The 19,827-nt window shown below is 39.9% G+C and overlaps 1 protein-coding gene and 1 pseudogene across 1 annotated transcript; both read right to left on the bottom strand.

Annotated features, from left to right (window-relative positions):
• Nucleotides 1-1,122: 1,122 nt before the first annotated feature.
• LOC143596310 (plant UBX domain-containing protein 7-like) lies at nucleotides 1,123-5,912 on the bottom strand. Its single transcript, XM_077075113.1, has 10 exons — nucleotides 5,791-5,912; nucleotides 4,512-4,621; nucleotides 4,315-4,428; nucleotides 3,479-3,674; nucleotides 3,083-3,160; nucleotides 2,924-2,992; nucleotides 2,633-2,776; nucleotides 2,445-2,547; nucleotides 2,122-2,360; nucleotides 1,123-1,429 (listed from the first exon to the last, which is right to left on the bottom strand). Exons 1-10 carry the CDS (start codon nucleotides 5,896-5,898, stop codon nucleotides 1,271-1,273), a joined length of 1,320 nt encoding a protein of 439 aa, XP_076931228.1. The 5' UTR covers nucleotides 5,899-5,912; the 3' UTR covers nucleotides 1,123-1,270.
• Nucleotides 5,913-10,199: 4,287 nt separating this feature from the next.
• Nucleotides 10,200-11,495, bottom strand: LOC143596308 (serine/threonine-protein phosphatase 5-like; annotated as a pseudogene).
• Between the last annotated feature and the right edge of the window lie 8,332 nt (nucleotides 11,496-19,827).

Here is a 19,827-nt window from a genome sequence, read left to right as displayed (position 1 = left end):
GACAAACAGTACTAGAGGGTGCTCCTCCTCGTACTGTTGTCGGTGAGCTGTCACCCTGTGATTGGCTCATGGGCTGTTCTGGTCAGATCGTCTGTCCTATCCATACCTTGGTAGGTATGGTACAAAAGATCTTTCAGAATCAGACTGGCTCATTTGGGCGGGATTGTTCCCGCCTTGCTCATGCCTTCACGTGACTGCTGAAGTAGCTAGTGTCTTGTACGTGTAGCCCTGCTGTCTGCGGGTAGCCTTCCCTGATGGCTTGTATCCGCAACTGCGGGAACAGGCGGGGTACTTCACCATTGGGAGGCTTTCCCTGCGTGTACAGCTTGCGTACTGCGCGTAAGATTCTATGAGCATGGTGGGTCCTGCGGAGCAGATGGCCTTTGCGCAGACAACCCTGTTCAAGGTGAGTCTTGCGGGACCAACTGGTCTCTGCTGGGACCTACCTCTTCAAAAAGAAATTATGGAAAAATTGAAACCACAAAGACCTCACACAAACAATACAAATGGAAACTGATGACCCAAGCTGTAATTTGTGGAAGAAGTTCTTAATATTATGTATCTTGTGTAATATTGCTTTAATATTGTACCAAGTGTGTGGTTCGAGTTTAATCACTCTTAAAGTGGTTAGTTAGGTTTATTTCATATGCGCGGGCCTTATCTCGTGTATTTTGTTTTATGATGTTAATTTTTTCTTGCCTATAAAAGGAAGGCTTCCCTTCATTTGTAATGCATCCCTTAAAAGAAATAAAATTTCTTCCTTATCTATATTCTCTTAACGGGTGGACAGAATGATTGGCTAAAACTAAACTTTGCAAACCCGTCGATTCAACCTATCATGAAAGGGCGTTGAACAAAATGAGCTTGGGCCAAAGTAGGCCGAAAAGGTAATGACACTCGTGAATGGATTGATGAAGGATGATGGATTTTTCCGCACTTATTTTGAAACCCGGTGCACTAGGCTCCCACGTTTGTACACAGTTGCTCCAAGACGGTCCGGCTAATAAAAGAAAACCACAACCTAATCATAACCGTATCGCCTTTATGGCAATCCAATCTTGATTAGTAAGCGAACAAATAAACATCAACCTTAACCGCAACAAAGGCAAGACATCTAAAAAAGGTTCATAACTTAAAACATTTCCAACTCTGTCATAACTAGTCACACAACTAGTCTATACACATACTTAAAAAAAGATCCAAAAGCATAAACACAACATTTGCAGGTACAAAACACAGATTGCATCGACACTCAAACCGCAGTCGAACTTCACAACCAAGTAACCGAAATCATGGAATTTGCCACACCAGATTCCTCAAATGTTAACTTGCTGTCATAATCCAAATCTTTCACAGCCCCCGGAATCGCATGAGTCAACCGGAACGGCTTCTCATCGCCACAGTTTGCATAACAGAATGACCACAACAACTGAAAAACACAATTAAATCAAAATTTAGCTAAAAAAAACGGTCAAACGTCACCCAAAGCGTACTTTATGTATGCTGCATGCAATCTATTATGTTTCTTTATTCAAAGATTAAATATTAATGTAAATATTGTTGTTCATAATTACAATTAAACACGAAATTTATTGATAGAAAACAAACTTAACAAAACAAAATTACTCGTGTTAACATGTTACCCAGCATGCCCATTTATGCCACCTAGGCGTGTTTATTCGTCACTTTTGAAATTCAAGAAAATACAAACAAATTTGGTTTATTTATAGAATACACAAGTGTAATTCATGTGTAAGTTAGATGACCTATACATAACATACATATGTGTTGGTAAACGTCTAAAAGTTAAAAAAAAACATATGAACAAATTAGTTTAATGGTTTTTTTATGTACATAACATACACATTTGTATGTAAGAAGTAAGAATTTTAAAAATAAGAACCACTAATAATAATAAAATAAACGATTTAAGTTAAAAATTATAAGAATAATAGAAGTTAAACGGCTAATTCAATTTTATACGACCAAGTTCCAAGTTTCAAACCGTTAAAACTGCCAAACTGTGAACAGCGAACCACTTGGTTCTCAAACCGGCCGAGTTGAGTGCGCTTCGGTTGGTTTTAACGTTTTTTAAACGCGTCAACTAAAGTTATATATTACCTGAATCGGATCAGACCGGAAGAAATTCCTTTGAACCCTACGTCCATCCGGGAGGCGGATCCTGACCCTACAAACCAAGCTCCCGCCACTTTCCGGCTCTTCAGGTAACGGTGGGTAACAACGCTTTTCCTCCTTCGGGGCCTCATAAATATCACCCACAAAATTAAAAGCCCCTTCAACGACACCTTCCATTGATAGCGCGCACGCCAGTTTCATTTCTTCATCTTCATTTATTTCATCTGCATTCACAACATCCCCATAAATTATATACCAAAAATTACAAAAACTAATAAATTATAATATATTTAATATAGGTGTCGGACCCACGATTTTGGGAGGCAAAGAGTGAGAGCTCTCTTTTGGACGTTTTTGCGACAAGCGAAGATGATGATCCTTCGGGCTAGCATCCAAAAATTGTAGCAAATCCTATAATAGCAAAAATATTAACCTAATATGAATAACTATCGATAAACAAGTGAATAATAATTAAAAAAATAATGCCATTATTTACCTCCAATAAACTTTCGGGTTGGATCATTCCGCGCCATAACCGCATTCGTTGACCCGTGATCGGGTCAATTACGAGAGTAACGGGAATCGTATCCAATTTGTAGTATGTCACTATCTTGCTTCCCTCTTCAACATCATCAAAAACCTATATGTAACACGGTTTTAATATCCATTTAATAATATTTTACAGTTGAGACATTAATTAATCATAAAAAATATATAAGTTGGGACAAAAAGTGTTTCGGGTCAACCCAATCCAACCTTTTTAGGCATGAGTTAGGAAGTTACAAACCTGCCAGAAGATGAAATTAGAGCTGATAGTTTGAGATACAGCTTCATTGGCCCAAGTATCACGGTTAAGCTGAATAATAATAATTATACAAAAAGCATTTAGTGACTGCATCTATGTAATGTGTAGCATATCTTGCTGAACAGTAAGTAAAATATATACCATATGTGAGCTAAATTCACGGGTAGATTGCACGTTCACTATGAGCCACCTGTCATGCTTGTTAGCAGCTTCTTTCGCCTAAAAATGTAGCAAAAAATAAATAAATAATTTTTCATAACTAGGAAATATAATCGCCAACAAAAGATAGACTTACACCTTAAACATAAAAAAAATTTATATTAAAATTCAAGCTCACTATTCTCTATATAAACCAAGTATTTGAGGTAATGAGACAAAGGGGATGTAGAAAATAGTGTTTGGATGTGCTTCGGCTACTTGAAGTTGTAAAAATGAAAAATATGAACTTTTTTTCTTCTCAAAAAGGTCATTAATTTTGTGACAAATACTAGAAGCATAAATTACAAGAACTACGAAGATTACTTAATCAAATATTACCTTCTCAAATGGTCCTTGGAACATCAAAGCGAAAGGAGGACGGTACAAGGAAGCAAGATTCTCTTGAGGAGCTTTCGGTGCTGATGTGGAGCCTTTGGTCGCTCCCCAAACTCCGGGTTGTTTCAATTCCTCTTCAAAGTTGCGAAAGGGAACCACTGGACGAGGTTCATGTGAAGAAACTCCAAATCTTGATACTCTGAATAAGTAACAAAAAGAAAAAAAAAAACATGATGAAATAATATAATAAACAAACTCTACAAAAAATCATTAACTCATGCATGCATTAAGCTCCATGTGTGGTTTCATAACTTATTTAATGAATTGGCACTTGGTACAAAATCACAAACTTTTTTTTTAATTTTAAGAAGGTTTTGATACCACAATCTTGTTAAAGTTGAGAAGTTGATAGCATATTCTTAATATAGAACGTATTTATAAAACTCCAAAAACCTACACAAGAAGATTACCAACCCAAATTTTGCTTCTTCGGATGGTCAAAAACCGTCACAAAAATAAAGTCGAAATGCTATTTTCTACGCTCGTTTTCTTTCAATAGAATTTGTGATGATTAGCAAATCACCCAAATTTTTTAAAAAAAATTTTGGTTACAATGAGAACCAGTTTCCAGAAAACTCACTGTTGACTGTACCACTAACCACCCCTTCATTCATCACCATATGATTTCATTTGGTAATAATATTTAATAAGTCCCACAAGTAATTAAAGTTGACGTAGATATAATATAACACGTGCAGTGTCATGCAACCGAATAACGACAAAAAATTATTAAAACAATATAACATAAACCAAAAGTCAAAACAAGCAAAGTAGTGCACCTGTGGTGGATTGATGTGTCATATAGAACATCTCTTTTAACCGGTAGAGGCGCACGAACCTCACTTGCATCATTCTCTATAACATTCTTGATTTCCGGTTCACTTGCCGCCACTCTGGTGTAAGAAAACAACCAAGTAAAAAAAAAACTGCCCAACATGTAATATTATCATTTATCAGAAACTTTAAACTTGCTTACCCTAACTTTTGATCGGACGCTAACGCCTCATTTTCTTGTGGTGGAAGACCACCGGACTCCATGTGTACATAAAAAAGTTGAATCGCTTCTTCGAGCTGCCAGCCTGTCGCCTGAATATAAAAAAAATATCAGCAATACCGAAAAGTGTAAAACTTTATAGATGATAGCATTATACACATACACATAATGACATAAAATCACCATGGTACAAATGTAATATAATGATTATATCATTTCTGAGTAGTATTTGTCATATAAACAAACTTAAATAGCAGCTAAGCTTACCTTCTATATTGAGTTCAAATTTCAAAACAAGAAATTTATGATTTTTACTTAAATAAATATTAAAATAACAAATCATCCACAATCATCATCGTTGCAACTAAAAGTTAGACGTGTATGGCATCAAGATCCAAGTCTCCAACAATCTTAAATAGTTAAAACTAAAAAAAAAGGAATTTTTTTAATCTTTCTAGAGGCAAACCTTGGCTTATTCAAGCCCAAACATACATACGAAAATGTTACAAATTCAAACCAGCAAATAACTATTTTTAGCACTTACAAAGTATCTTCTATTCGACCCTTAAAAAACCCAAAATGTATCTATCTTTCCCAGCATAGATCAAAGCAACTATTCTCAATTCAAATTACAAAAAATCTTTACTTAGGGGGTGTTTGGGAACTTTTAACAAATTAATAAGGTGTTTGGGATTGCTTGTATTGTGAGAGGAAAAGTTCAATTAAGTTACAATGTTGTAACTTATTAACTTAATGAAAAGTTATAAGGAGGTAAAATAAGGAATCCCAAACACCCTCTTACACACAACCATCACACGAGAACCGAACATTAAACCTATTACACAAGAACCGACCTTGAATTTTTACATGATAAAAATCTTTACTTTCGCACAACCATCACACGAGAACCATACATCAAACCGATCACATGAGAACCGACACGGAAAATTGATATGCAAAATCTTGAATTTTTACATGATAAAAATCTTTACTTTCACACAGCCATCACACGAGAACCGAACATCAAACCAATCACACGAGAACCGGCATCAAAAAACCCTATGAAAAAACTTGGTTTTTACATCATAATAATAACAATTTAACACTTCCAAAGCAAAGCAGAAAAATTGAAAAAATTGAAAATAAATCACACACAATCAACAATCCCTAATTTTCAAATTCAACACCTACTAAATGCAGTTCATCCAATCACACAAAAACCTCAAATCAAGCAATTAAGCAATAAAAATCAAATCTTGACCTGCAAGAACTGGTGCGCAGTATCAGGGGTATTTCCGGAAGTAATTTCAAGAAAAGTGGACACCATTGTTTGCTTTTCTGCTGCAGACAAAAACCCATCAGCCTCCATCTTCAATTAATCGAAGATCAGTGCCCTAATTGGATTTAGGGATTTGGGAATTGGGTTTTAATGGGATATAGATTTTAGACCGACCCAAATAAATATACTCATGTTTCTGCAACATAACATAACATAACAATGTTGTTTGGTGTAATATTATGATGATGTAATTGTAATCTTGTTTCAACCTTTTTCCCCGCCGTAATAATATCCTTATTTTGGGATGTTATTATATCGTATTTGGTATTGGATTTTGCTCTATATAATTTCGAATTAATTTTAATAATCCCCGTTTAATAGTACAAGTATTAAACCTGCGCGATGCTGCGGCGGTAACAATCTGCAAAATGGTATTTATTTATGTTAGTTTATTAATCATCTCGTGATATAGTTTATCGTACGCTAGTATCAAACTCGCGCGATGCTACGACGGCAATAATCTGCTACGTTATACTTGTTTATGTTAGTTTATCAATCCTTTTTTTGATATAGTTTATAGTACATATGTTAGTTTTCTTATTTGTGTAATATTTTACAAAAGTTTATTACGTTAATTGTTTAATTTTTATTAAAGATTTTGAGTCGAAGCATTTGTTGGGTTTATGGAGACTTAATTGGGCCCGGGTTAGAAGACATATTTTGTGGCAGACTAATTAAATTGAAGACTAGTAGTAGGCCTGGCTCCTTTATTTAATTAAAGTTCATTATTAGTTTTCTTGTAATATCCTCATCACGAGTGAGGCAGGGGCAATAATAAAGTATCCTGGTTGCAGCCTATGGATGTAGGTCAGCAGACCGAACCACGTAAATCTCGCATGCTCATCTTCGTTTATTATTTTCTCTTGCAGTATTATTGTGTTTGTGTGTGATTTGCAATACCCGAATCCCTAACAAGTGGTATCAGAGCCAAGGTTACTGTTACACACCATAGAACACGATCACAAGAGAAACTATCTAGATCAAACTAGGGTTAAGTTTTTGGTAGGCAGTCGTCTATTAAAACTTGAAGCCCAGATTGCTGGACGGAAGTTTGGAAGTCCACAACAACCCCACTGCATTTACAAAAGTAGGTATTGAAATTGGTTTTCCTTTTTCTTTCTTTTGTGAATGCAACCACCGTCAAGTAAAATAAAGAAAAAGGAGTCAACAAAGTTTTTGTTGTGTTGTTAACCAAGCATTCCAAAGAAAAAAAACACTAGGTTTTTTTTTATGGTGAGCAAGTGAATGTCGATCCACAAGATGAAAGCAATTTTTTGCTTTGTTTTAAACCGTTCTTGATCAGAAAGAAGCCAGAGAAACAGGTCTGTGTTTTTTTAGTTCGTTTCAGTTTCTGATTATTGATAAGTTTGTGGTTGGTTCGTGAGCTTGCTTCGGGTTTTTTTGGTTATCAGGTTTTGGCGTTTATCAGGCAGTTTAGCCGAGTGGTTTTATTGTGGTTATTGGGGTTATTTTGTTTGTCCGAGTTTTTCTTGATATTGTTACCTAGATCCAAAGTTGGGAATTCTTAGTTTGAGTTAATGGCTGAGAGTGGGAAACTTCAGATTGAGAAGTTTGATGGTAAAGACTTTGGTTGATGGAAAATACAAATGGAGGATTTGTTGGTTCAGAAGGATTTGGACATGGTATTGGGTGAAAGACCGGAGAAGATACAACCAGATGAGTGGGAAACTTTGGATAAGAAAGCCAAGGCAGTTATTAGATTGTCGTTATTGAAGGATGTTGCGTTCAACATCTTGAAGGAAACCACAGCTCGTGGGATAATGAATGCTTTGTCTAATATGTATGAGAAGCCTTCGGCAGCTAATAAGGTTTTCCTGATTCGTGAATTGGTGAATACGAAGATGAAAGAAGGAAGTTCAGTTACGGTGCACATCAACAACTTTAACTCGATTTTGTCAAGACTTGAGTCAGTTAGTATAAAATTCGAGGATGAGGTTCAGGCTCTACTACTGTTATCATCCTTGCCTGATAGCTGGTCGAGAACTGTTACAGCGATTACTAGTTCTACCAGTGAGTTCACTTTTGATGGGATTCGGGATCTTATTCTAGGCGAAGACGTCAGACGAAGAAATTCAGGTGAATCATCGAGTGATTTAATGCATGTTGGCAGGGGAAGAAAAAATAACAGAGGTAGTGGGAGCGGGAACAGGAAAAGGAGTCAGTCAAGGACTCGGAAGGATGTGGTATGTTGGAACTGTAACGAGACGGGACACTTTAGGAATCAGTGTTCGAATGAAAAGAATGAAAAGAAAGAAGTCAACACTGCAGAAGAAAACTCGGAGGATGAGGCTTTAGTTCTTATTGTTGAGGGTAATGTTGATTCTTGGGTCATGGATTCTGGTGCTTCATTTCATGCTACCCACAGTAGTGAATCATTGCAGAATTTGAAGGAAGGTGATTTTGGTAAGGTTAGACTGGCAAACAATGATGTTCTTGATGTTACGGGCATGGGTGATATGCATTTAGTTACTTCAGCCGGTTCATGGACCTTGAAGGATGTCAGAGTGATTCCAAGCTTAAAGAAAAAGTTGATTGTTGTTGGGCAGTTGGATGAACAGGGGCATAAGGTTAAATTTGGGAACGGGCAGTGGAAAGTTGTTAAGGGAAATCTTGTCATAGCTCGAGGAAGAAGGAGGGGTTCGTTGTATATGGTCAGTATATCGTTTGAGGAAGTGACCGACCCAGTTCAGAAGAAGGCCAGAGTCTAGTGGGCAGAAGAAGGTTTGTTTTGCAGGAGATAAACCTAGATCCACAGGTCAGATTTAGGTTGAACGTGCTAGAAAAGGTGCATAGAAACCATTCAGAGGTTTTCGTGGCAGTGGGAGCACTAGCAGTCGACCAGTCAAAGCTTTAGCCAAAGTTACTAGACAGTGGTTAAGAGAACCGGTATTTCAGCGGTTAAAGTCTCTCCAGAAGATTACCTGCTTAATATGGAGAGTGTTGTTTGTTCCCAGGGTATTCCAGGATCCGGCAGTTCGTGTAAGTGGGAGTCGGTAGGGACAGAGGATGAGTCAGTGGCAGTTGTAGCCATGACTGAGGTGTTGGAGCTCGGGGGAGCTTTAACGGGCCTTCAGGTTAACCGATGAGAAGGCAGATGCAACCAGGAAGACGAGGAAGATTACAAGAGGTACAAGCAATCATTGGTAGGCAGTTCGAAGATTATCAAGCCTCCAAGTGGGAGATTGTTGGATTTATGGAGGCTTAATTGGGCCCGGGTTAGAAGACATATTTTGTGGCAGACTAATTAAATTGAAGACTAGTGGTAGGCCTGACCCGTTTTTTTAATTAAAGCTCATTATTAGTTTTCTTGGATAGTAAGTTGTGAACCCTAGCATGATCTCTATATATTCATTGTGTACTTGTAATATCCTCATCATGAGTGAGGCAGAGGCAATAATAAAGTATCCTGGTTGCAGCCCGTGGATGTAGGTCAGCCGACCGAACCACGTAAATCTCGCGTGTTTATCTTCGTTTATTATTTTCTCTTACAGTATTATTGTGTTTGTGTGTGATTTGCAATACCTGAATCCCTAACAACATTAATTAAACGTGTCAAATGAGTGATAATTTAACATTAAAATTGACACTTACTTTCAAACCTTGTTTCAGTGCAATAAACTGAAACATAAATATTAAATTATCAATCACCGGTGGCGGAGCTAGAAATTATTTTTTATGGGTTCAGAGTTTTTCAGTCCTTGGATCTGTTTATGGCCATCTTCAAGACAGGTGCCCCGAACGAGTATTAAAAAATGAGCTCTTATATATTTTTTTTTGGGTTGTGATAGCAATCCGCAAACATAAAGTTAATGTAGCAATAAACAAAGTTAAACAATAAACAAAACAAGGTTACCGAATAATTAAGGGTGTCCTATAGTCGAATGTTAACAAAACCAAACTGATAGCAAACAATAACAAAAATTAATTATAATCATTGTATGGAAGTTATCGCTGTTATGGTAAACTAATAAAAAAGATAAAGCTTCATGATAAAATTGATATATCAGGAAACGAAAGATATATAAAAAATAAGAAATATTATAAAATTACTTTAAACTATTAAATTAAATGATTTGTGTGCAATGCAGCGTGTTGTTAGTTTTGTTGGCTATGTTATACTCTTTTTTTAGACTCTTTTTTTGTTAAATACCCAATAAATAAAATAAATCGGTTTAAGCTATAGGTTTTTGTCACACCCCAACCTAAGGAGGAAATGCCGGGGTGCAAACCAATTGCTCACAGCTCGAAGATACTATCAAGTAAAATGTGACAATATCTATTTGATTATTTTATTTCAAAGAGTACACAAATTACAAACACAATTCAAATAAGTAAATGTAAACATAAGTAATGCTTGTCTTCATTAAAAACCAAAAGTCTTGTCTACGTGTCATTTTCATGTCAAACTTCAAATTCAAAGCAACCTGCAAATGCGAAGACAATAAAGAGTTTGTCAACAACACATGCTGAGTGAGATGATCACCAATTTTGACACAACTATAATATATAATAAATAAATAATAAATGATAAATGTTAAATACGCAAATAAACGCATGTGATAGTTATCAATCAAACCATAACAAACCATATACAAACTATAGACTTGCTAGTGTGCCATTAAATCGTTGCCAAGCGAATCGGGCATTGATTACAATGACTGAGATTGTCGGTTTAACATTTAAAAAAAGTATATATTTATTACAGAGTTCAAAAAAATATTAATATAGAAAATGCAGATAAAGAAGCAATGTGATTGTAAAAAGAACTAACCACTACAAAAAATGTGACAATCTTGGGCTCCATGGTGGGGGCTTCAAATCGAATAAAAGCACCATTGTTTCCATCTGCATCACCAAAATCAAATAAAAGACATACACCATGCTTGCTCGCTCCTCTTAACAGGTTCGGTTGAGGATTACTCCATAATATCTCACACATCAACCCTGAAACAAAACGTAATTAAAAAAAAATCAAATTTTATAACCAAACAAAAAACACAAAGTAAACAAAATACCTTTCTCTGGGGGCTTGCAAAACCGATCAATTGATCTAATGTCAGAGAGATTTACTCCATCAGTGCTAGAAAGTCCACCATGAACAACAAATATCTTCTCATTTGTAACTTGAGCCAACGGTAAATAACAAAAAACTTCTGCAAATAGCTCTACAAATTTATCACTCAATTTAGACCGCACCTCACCCTCAAACCCATAATTCTTGTTCATGCTTTTACTCTCATGATTACAATGCGAAAGATGTATAGCTAGAACAAATCAAGAAATAAAACCAGATAATTAAATGGCAAAATTGTAAACAGCCAAAGAGTAAAGACGGAAAACTATGTAACCATATTACCTGATGGACACATACACTTGAATGCAAACAATGTTAGTATAACCTCCACAGAATATATCACGGTCAACAAAGCCACCATTAGACAAATAGGGATTTCCTTCTGAAGAAAGACCATTGAGCTCAAAGATATTTAAAAGATCAAAAAACTGCAACCATACAAAGTCAATTAATAGGAGACAATAAAAAAACGATAACAAAGTTTTAATCTTTAAAGTACCTGACCGTGCACATCACCACAAGCAGTGGAGTGCTTTCATCTGGAACATTTATGTCCAGAGATGACAAGTACATACATTTTACAAAATATAAGATATTTACATATATTATTCAATACAAACAAAACACATAAGCCAATACCAGTAAAGGTAAACTTAATCCTAACCATCCAACTGTAATGTGCAACCTTTAGACACTAACATAATCTGTAGACTCTGTCAAATGAAACACAAAACACTTTATTACTTTAATAAGCTAGAAACACAAATGCCTAAAAGTCAAAGTTAATGTTAAAATACCCAATGAAAACACAATGCATATGGCAACACCAAACTTGCAAGCAGAAACAACAATTAGTGAGGTGAAACTCCAATGAGAAACCTACTAACACCAACCCTAAAAGTCAATATAAAGAAAACAAAGATACCTTATGCAAATATTATCTTTACTCCATGACTAACTAATTTGATCATAATCAAAATCCTTTTAAACCTGAAGAGGTAGGTCCCAGCAGAGCCTAGTTGGACCCGCAAGACTCACCTTGAAGAGGGACGTCTGCGCAGAAACCAACTGGATCCGCAGGACCAACCATGCTCAGAGACGTGACGTCCTTACGCGCAGTACGCAAGCTGGTCCCGCAGGAAATGCCTCCCGATGGTGAAGGACTCCGCCTGTCCCCGCAGCCTCGGATACAAGCCATCAGGGAAGGCCACCCGCGCAGCAGGGCTACACGCACAAGGCACTTAGCTCTCACTCAGTGTCACCTGAAGGAATGAGCGAAGCCGGGAACTATCCCGCACAAGGGCGGGAGGGGGAATACTCCCGCCCAAATAAGCCAGTCCGTACGATACAGGAAGATCTTCTGTACTGTACCTGACTAGGTATGGGAAAAAGATCTGACTAAAGATACGACAGCTTATTGACAACAGTATGGCGAGCAGCATGCTCCTGCACTGTATGTCACTATTAGCCGCTGCCTACTCACCAACTACTGCCATACCACGTGCGTAGCCGTCAGTTGGTGGAACAGGATTAGTATACAGCAGGCCTGGTCGCTATCAGCCGCTACCTACCCACCAACTACCAGCAGGGCACGTGCGTAGGCTACTGTTGGTGGAACAGGAACACTGTTGCAGCCGGCCATACCTCTTTGGAAACCTACCTTCGGCTATAAATACCACAAATGGTATGACCATCTCATCTTATCATATCTTACTACATTATCATCATATTATACCTGATATCTGCTCTAGCAATCTCTTAATATACTTTTATATTTAAAGAGCAATCTAGTCTGATTCTCACGCCGGAGGGTGGTCACAAGGAGGAACCCCCCCTTCTCAGTGACGAGCTCACGGTGTCTGTTTTGCAGGTTATCAGAAGAACCATCTTCCAAGGGTCTAACCCCTCGTGGGAAACATCTATCTAACCCCCAGGTTACCAGTAATCTGCCCGGGGTCCGGTTAGTGTTTCTTCATTGGCGCCATCCGTGCATAAAGCTAGAACTTTATCTCTCAAGTTTTTTCAAACTTCTACAAAGATGGTTAGAGAAATTCCGGTAACCACAACCCCAGCTACTGGGGTGAATACCGCAAACACAGTTTTTACAAACACTACCCCGGTTACCCAAGCCGGGGCAAGTGAAGTAAATTTTACGAACACTACCCCAGCTACTCAAGCTGGGGCAAGTGCAGTAAATGATCGCCTACTGGGATCCACTGATACCCAGTTTGAGAAACGAAGACTCCCCCGCCAAACTCTCGATGAAGTTAAGGCATGGGCGGAGGCACGACAAAAGGAATTCCAGGCTGAGTTGGACGAACGCTTGCGTTCCATACAACAGGCCGACGAATTCGAATACTGGGAGGATGACTCGGAGGAATCCGACTCCGACGCGAACCCTCGCCATGGGGCAAAAGGGAAGCGTAAGGAAATGGAATCCCAACCGAAAAGGCATTTTGGACAAGCCTTCAAACCAAAAAGCACAGGTGGAAGTCCACGAGACTTCTCCAAAACGTTCAGACCAAACATTACAAATGCAGGAACGTCCAAGTTTGCAAGGGACATTGCGGAAGCAATCGCCCCAAAGAGTGCCAAACAAATGCCTAACATAGGCACATATGACGGTATATCCGATCCAGACGATCATTTGAACAGGTTCATAGCGGGGGCAACCGTCAGCAATTGGACGGAACCCACGTGGTGCTACATGTTCCAAATGACGCTTGTTGGGGCTGCTAGAGCTTGGTTTGATCGTCTACCGGTCAACCACATCTACGACTGGGCAGACTTCCAGCAGAAGTTTAGCCAACACTTCAGCCAGCAACGGAAGTATACCGAGGAGCAATGGACAATCCTCAAATGCATACGAGAAGAAGATGAATCTCTGCCAAACTTCATCACTCGCTTCAACTCAAAGAAGCTAAGTTTGGGCAATATCAGCGAAGATCTTGTTCGCGCTGCCTTCATCCAGGGCGCGCATGACCCAGAGCTCATCCGCACCCTAACGGGTAAAGATGGCATGCCATCCACATGGGATGCCATCATGACAGCAGCAAAACGCTATGCGGAAACGGAGAAGCAACTGGGTAGATGTGACATCTGCCCCGATCCGACCCGACCTAGGTACCCGTTTCTCCGATCCGATCTCTCTCTTTTATGATTTAATATTTATACTTATATTTTACTTTTAATAATAATATATATTTTCCTTCCCGCCTCTTTCTCTCTCTTTCTTTCCGCCGTCCCGTCCCTCTTCTTCTCTCTTTCCGCCTTCTTTTCCTTCTTGTCGCCGTCCCGCCCTTACGCCTTGTTTCCCTCTTTTTCTTCTAACTCTTTGCTTGTCCTTTGTTCCTTCCCGCCTAAGGTTGTCTGCGCAGCTCCACGCGCCAGACCCCTTACAAGGAATCCTGCGTGAAGACCACCTGTTTCAGCGATACGCGAGACGAACTCTTCTCGCAACGCGCTAAGAATTGTAATTCTTCTCGCAGCGCGCTAAGAACGGTAGTTCTTCCCGCGACGCGCTAAGGATTTGTAGTTCTTCTCGCAGCGCGCTAAGAATCGTAGTTCATCCCTCGACGCGCGAAGAATTATAGTTCTTCCCGCGGCGCGCTAGGAATTTTAGTTCCTCCCGCGGCGCGCTAAGAAATGTGATTCTTCCCGCGGCGCGCTTAGAAATGTAGTTCTTTCCGCGACGCGTTAAGGTTGGTTCTGTCTGCCTTCGCGCTCGCGCTCTCTTGACCTTCTGCGTCTGCCTTCGCTCTCGCGCGTGCGCTCGAGCTTTCTCGCGCTGAACCCTTTGAGTTTTCTTCTGTTTAATCTAGCCGTTTGCTTTTGTGTTGTCTTATCTTTTGTGCTGTTGACCTAATCTGCTTTATGTCTGAAAAGCCACTTTCGGCGCAGCATGCGCACCAACCCCATTGGTTGGCAGAAAAAGTGACTGACATTATCTTTTGAGATCTGCTTTTTCCATGCTTGACCAGTACCTTTTTCTGAACTGCCCATGCCTTTTTACTGTTCCCTGTCAACTTTTTCTCTTTTTCCCTGCTGCCGTATCTTTTGATATCTTTTGCTTTTGGAATCTTTTGCTTTTTGAGATCTTTTTCCCCTTTTTCTAGGGATTGTGTTCCCTAGGGTTTCTCTATAAATAATAGTATTATTTTTCCTAACACTACACACACAAAACACTTAATCTCTCCTGTTCTCCTTGCTCTCTCTGCCGCCTCCCTCTCTGCCTCCGTCTTCCTCCCTGTTCTGTCCTGCTTTTCCGGTAATATATATTATATATAATAATTTACTTATGCTAACTTATAATCAAGACAAATCATTAAAACAATAATCTTATTTATAGGTTAACTTGTGCTTGTTTAAAGTTGGTTCTTGCTTTATCTTACACCGCATCGTTTATCAAGTGAGTAATCTCGTACCTAATCCCTTTTTGCTTTTAATGTTTTGGGATGTTCATGTGTTCATACAAACTTAGAGTCTTAAACTTGTTTATGAGCTTTAGTCGCGCAGTATCCCATGTGTTGAGGACGTTTACTTGGCTATTTATTTGTATGTGTGTATCATTAACCGCTTTGTTCGGCCTATTCCGCAGTTTTCATGGATCCATTAGATGAACACGGGAGACCTATCGTTTACGGTTTTCTTTGTTTACACTTGCACAGATGTTTTCTCGTTTTTGTGCTCAATTGGGAGCACGGATTGAACTATGAACTATGAGCTATGATCTATCTAGGCTTGATCACAATCTGATTGCACCCTTGTTAAACACCAGACATACACGTGTTGCGCGCAGATTTATTGTTATCTATGTATTGTATTAAACTTGATTTCTCACCAACACGCAAGTGTTTGACGTTTATTTTAACACATGTTCAGGTTTGCAGTAGCTGTTTTGGAGCTTGTGGACACATAGGAAGTTTTCTTTATTTTGGACCTAGATTAAAATGTATCAAGACAAGTTTTTGCTGTTCGAATATTATTATGATTTATAATATATTGATTTATGATGATTTATGTTATCTTGTGTTTACCTTGCGCGTGCGCGAATAAATGTATTTATTAAATATTGACACCCAATAGTGTCACGAGTAATGAAACAATATGTGGCGCCCCGATGTATAATCCGCCTTTGGTCGGGGTGTTACAGATTGGTATCAGAGCTCGTTGACTTTAGGATAGGTGGTTAGACGTAACGGCCTAGAATACCTAAGAGTCCCTTCTCGCGCATGAGAGAAATCTCATGTTTGCGCGCTTATTGTTAATTACTCGTTATTTATGAATATGCTCGCGCTTGCGCAGTATATGATTTTATGTTTTATTTCGCGATATTTCGATTCTTGTTGAATTTCGATTTTTATTGATTTTACTTACATATTCGTTTGTTGGGTTTGAAAATCCGAAAAAGTCATGGTGATACATGAATAGTTGATTTTCAATTTCCATTTACGATTATGTTCTGAGGTTGGAGACTTGAAAAGTCATGGTGATACATGAATTGTCAACCTCCAATACTCATTTTCTTGTATATTTCATATTGAGGATTGAAAAGTCATGGTGATACATGAATCGTCAATCTCCAATACTCGTTTGCTCGTATATTTTAAATTGGGAATTCGGAAAGTCATGGTGATACATGAATTGTCGATTCTTGATTCGAATTTGTTACCTTTATTAAGTCTGCATTTAGGGTCATTTATTTTACTTTAACTTTTGACAGTAACTGACTCCGCGAAACCAAGCTTTTCGAGGTTATACTTTGCGCTAAAACCAAGATATTAACTAAAATTAAAATTTTTATAGAATGCCTCCGCTATCTCGCCGATTTCAGAGAAGAGAAGCCTCGCGCAGACGCTCGCAGCAACGTTCCCAGGAAATGGCCGCCGCAATAGCCCAAGCTTTGAGCCAAAACAATACCAACACCTCTGGTTACAACATTAAATCCTTTAACGCGGGTAACCCTCCAAAGTTCACAGGTCTTGAAGGAGCCACCGTGATGCTCCAGTGGCTTGAGAAAATAGAAAACACTTTCCTCCACACCCAATGCCCCTCAGACAGACGAACCCTATATGCTTCCAGTGTCCTGGAATCTAGAGCGCTTACATGGTGGAATGGAGTAGCTCATGCGCGTGGCGCAGAAACTGCTTCCAACATGCTCTGGGAGGAATTCAAGGAAATTCTGACGCGAGAATTCTGCCCTCCCAACGAAGTTAAGCGCCTGGAGGAAGAATTTTGGAATCTTAAGCAATACAGTGGCGAAGCGCGCGAGTACGCGACGCGCTTCCATGAACTAAGCCTGCTTGTCCCTCACCTTGTTACCCCTTCCCGCCGAGCCATAGAGAAATTCCTTGGGGGTCTCCCCATGGAAATTCAAGATTCTGTATGGGCCAGAAACCCAGTAACCCTCTCTGACGCCATCGAGTTGGCCGCTGTGCTCAGCGACAACCATGTCAGAGCAGGAACCCTGTTCCTACGGGGAACAGAAAAGACCAAACTCACCAAGACTGCCCCTGAACCAACAGAAACCAAACCTGAACCCTCGAACCGTAACAACCTCAAGCGCAGGCGCAAGGCCTATGCGCTTACCAACCCGCCCATTGTCCAGCAACCCATCTACCAACCTCCAGTTTACGCGCCTAACCCACTGTCAACCTACCCAACACCTCCTGTAGTCCATAACTATGCCTTAACCAATCCCGCACTCCCTGCCCCGCCACCTAAGAAACCTTACACAGGAAATCAACCCTTTTGCCCAACCTGTAGACTTCACCACCCAACCCAAACCCCGTGTCGGCAATGTAACCGATGTGGCCGCGTTGGTCACTCTGCCGAATACTGTAGAGTCCCTCTCGCCAACCCAATTGCGCCAACACCACCAGTCTACCCGCAGAATCCACAACCAACCTACCAAAACCCACGACCCAGATCGTGCTATAACTGCGGTGATCCCAGTCATTTCCGGAACGCGTGCCCAAGACTACAAGTGCAAATCACACAAGCGAATCCGGTGAACCAGATTTCGAACCAAGTGACGCGTGGACGAGCTTTTAACATAACCGCGCACCAAGCGCAAGCGAATAATGACGTAGTTAATGGTACATTTTTGCTTAACGGATTTTATGCTTCTGTACTTTTTGATACTGGCGCCGATCGAAGTTTTATCTCTCGCGCCTTCGAGCAGAAGCTTGCGCGACCGCGCGATAACTTAAAAGAAGATTTTTCAGTTGAATTGGCTAACGGCGAAACTGTTTTAATTAACTTTGTGATTAAAAATTGCACGCTTAACCTTAACGAAAACGATTTTCTGATCGACCTCATCCCCATGCCTCTTGGGAGCTTTGATGTTATCATTGGTATGGACGGGCTCTCGAAGAATCGCGCCGAAGTTATTTGCGCCAAGAAGTTGATTCGCATACCTCGAGAAAATGGTGATCTTCATATCTACGGCGAAAAACCCTCCCGCGGTCTTAAACTTATGTCTTGCGCCGAAGCCCAAAGACTCATGCGGAAGAAGTGTATTGCATTCTTAGCCCATGTGGTTAAACCCGATGAAGGAAAGAAGAAGCTTCGCGATATCCCTGTTGTGCGTGATTTTCCTGAAGTTTTTCCTGATGATCTTCCTGGTATCCCTCCCGCTCGTGAAGTCGAGTTCCGTATTGATCTTGTCCCTGGTGCTTCCCCCGTAGCTAAATCTCCTTACCGTCTTGCGCCCGCTGAGATGCAAGAATTGGCAAGCCAACTTCAAGAGTTGACTGCTAAAGGATTCATCCGCCCTAGCTCTTCGCCCTGGGGTGCTCCGGTGTTGTTTGTTAAAAAGAAAGATGGATCGTTTCGCATGTGTATTGATTACCGCGAGTTGAACAAACTCACCATTAAAAACCGGTATCCCTTACCGCGTATTGACGACCTCTTTGATCAACTCCAAGGTGCCTCTTGTTTCTCGAAGATTGATCTCCGCTCTGGCTATCACCAGTTGCGCATCCGCGATGAAGATGTTCCGAAGACTGCTTTTCGAACTCGTTATGGCCATTTTGAATTCTTGGTCATGTCCTTCGGTTTAACCAACGCACCCGCCGTTTTCATGGATCTAATGAATCGGGTGTGTAGGCCTTTCTTGGATAAATTCGTGATCGTGTTTATCGATGATGTTCTGGTGTATTCTAAGACCAAGGCCGAGCATGAGCAACATCTCCGATTGGTATTGCAAAAGCTTAGAGCTGAGCAACTCTATGCTAAGCTTTCCAAGTGTGAATTCTGGTCTGATGAAGTACAGTTTCTTGGTCATGTTGTTAACAAGATGGGTATTCATGTCGACCCATCTAAAATTGAAGCAATCAAGAACTGGATTACGCCATCCTCTCCTTCTGAGATCCGTTCCTTTCTGGGCTTAGCTGGTTACTACCGGCGATTTATTTCGAACTTCTCAAAGATCGCTTTGCCTTTAACAGCTCTAACGCACAAAGGTAAACCATATATTTGGGGCTCGAAGCAAGAAGAAGCCTTTCTAACGCTCAAGCGTTTGTTGTGTGAAGCTCCTGTTCTTGCGCTACCTGAGGGTAATGATGATTTTGTCGTGTACTGCGATGCCTCCAACCAAGGTCTCGGTTGTGTTCTTATGCAACGAGGCAAGGTTATCGCTTACGCATCAAGGCAACTTAAGGTTCATGAAAAGAATTATACAACTCACGACCTCGAACTTGGTGCAGTTGTTTTTGCCTTGAAGATCTGGAGACACTACCTTTATGGTACTAAGTGTATCCTCTACACTGACCATAAAAGCCTTCAGCATATCTTTGATCAAAAGGAACTTAACATGAGGCAACGCCGATGGAACGAACTCATCAGCGATTACGATTGTGAGA

Source organism: Bidens hawaiensis, unplaced genomic scaffold (assembly GCF_021521415.1).
Source record: "Bidens hawaiensis isolate Kalapana, Puna unplaced genomic scaffold, B.hawaiensis_p1.1 tig00046221_1, whole genome shotgun sequence".
In the NCBI taxonomy this organism is placed as follows: Eukaryota; Viridiplantae; Streptophyta; class Magnoliopsida; order Asterales; family Asteraceae; genus Bidens; species Bidens hawaiensis.
This window is presented reverse-complemented; position numbering and strand designations above follow the sequence as displayed.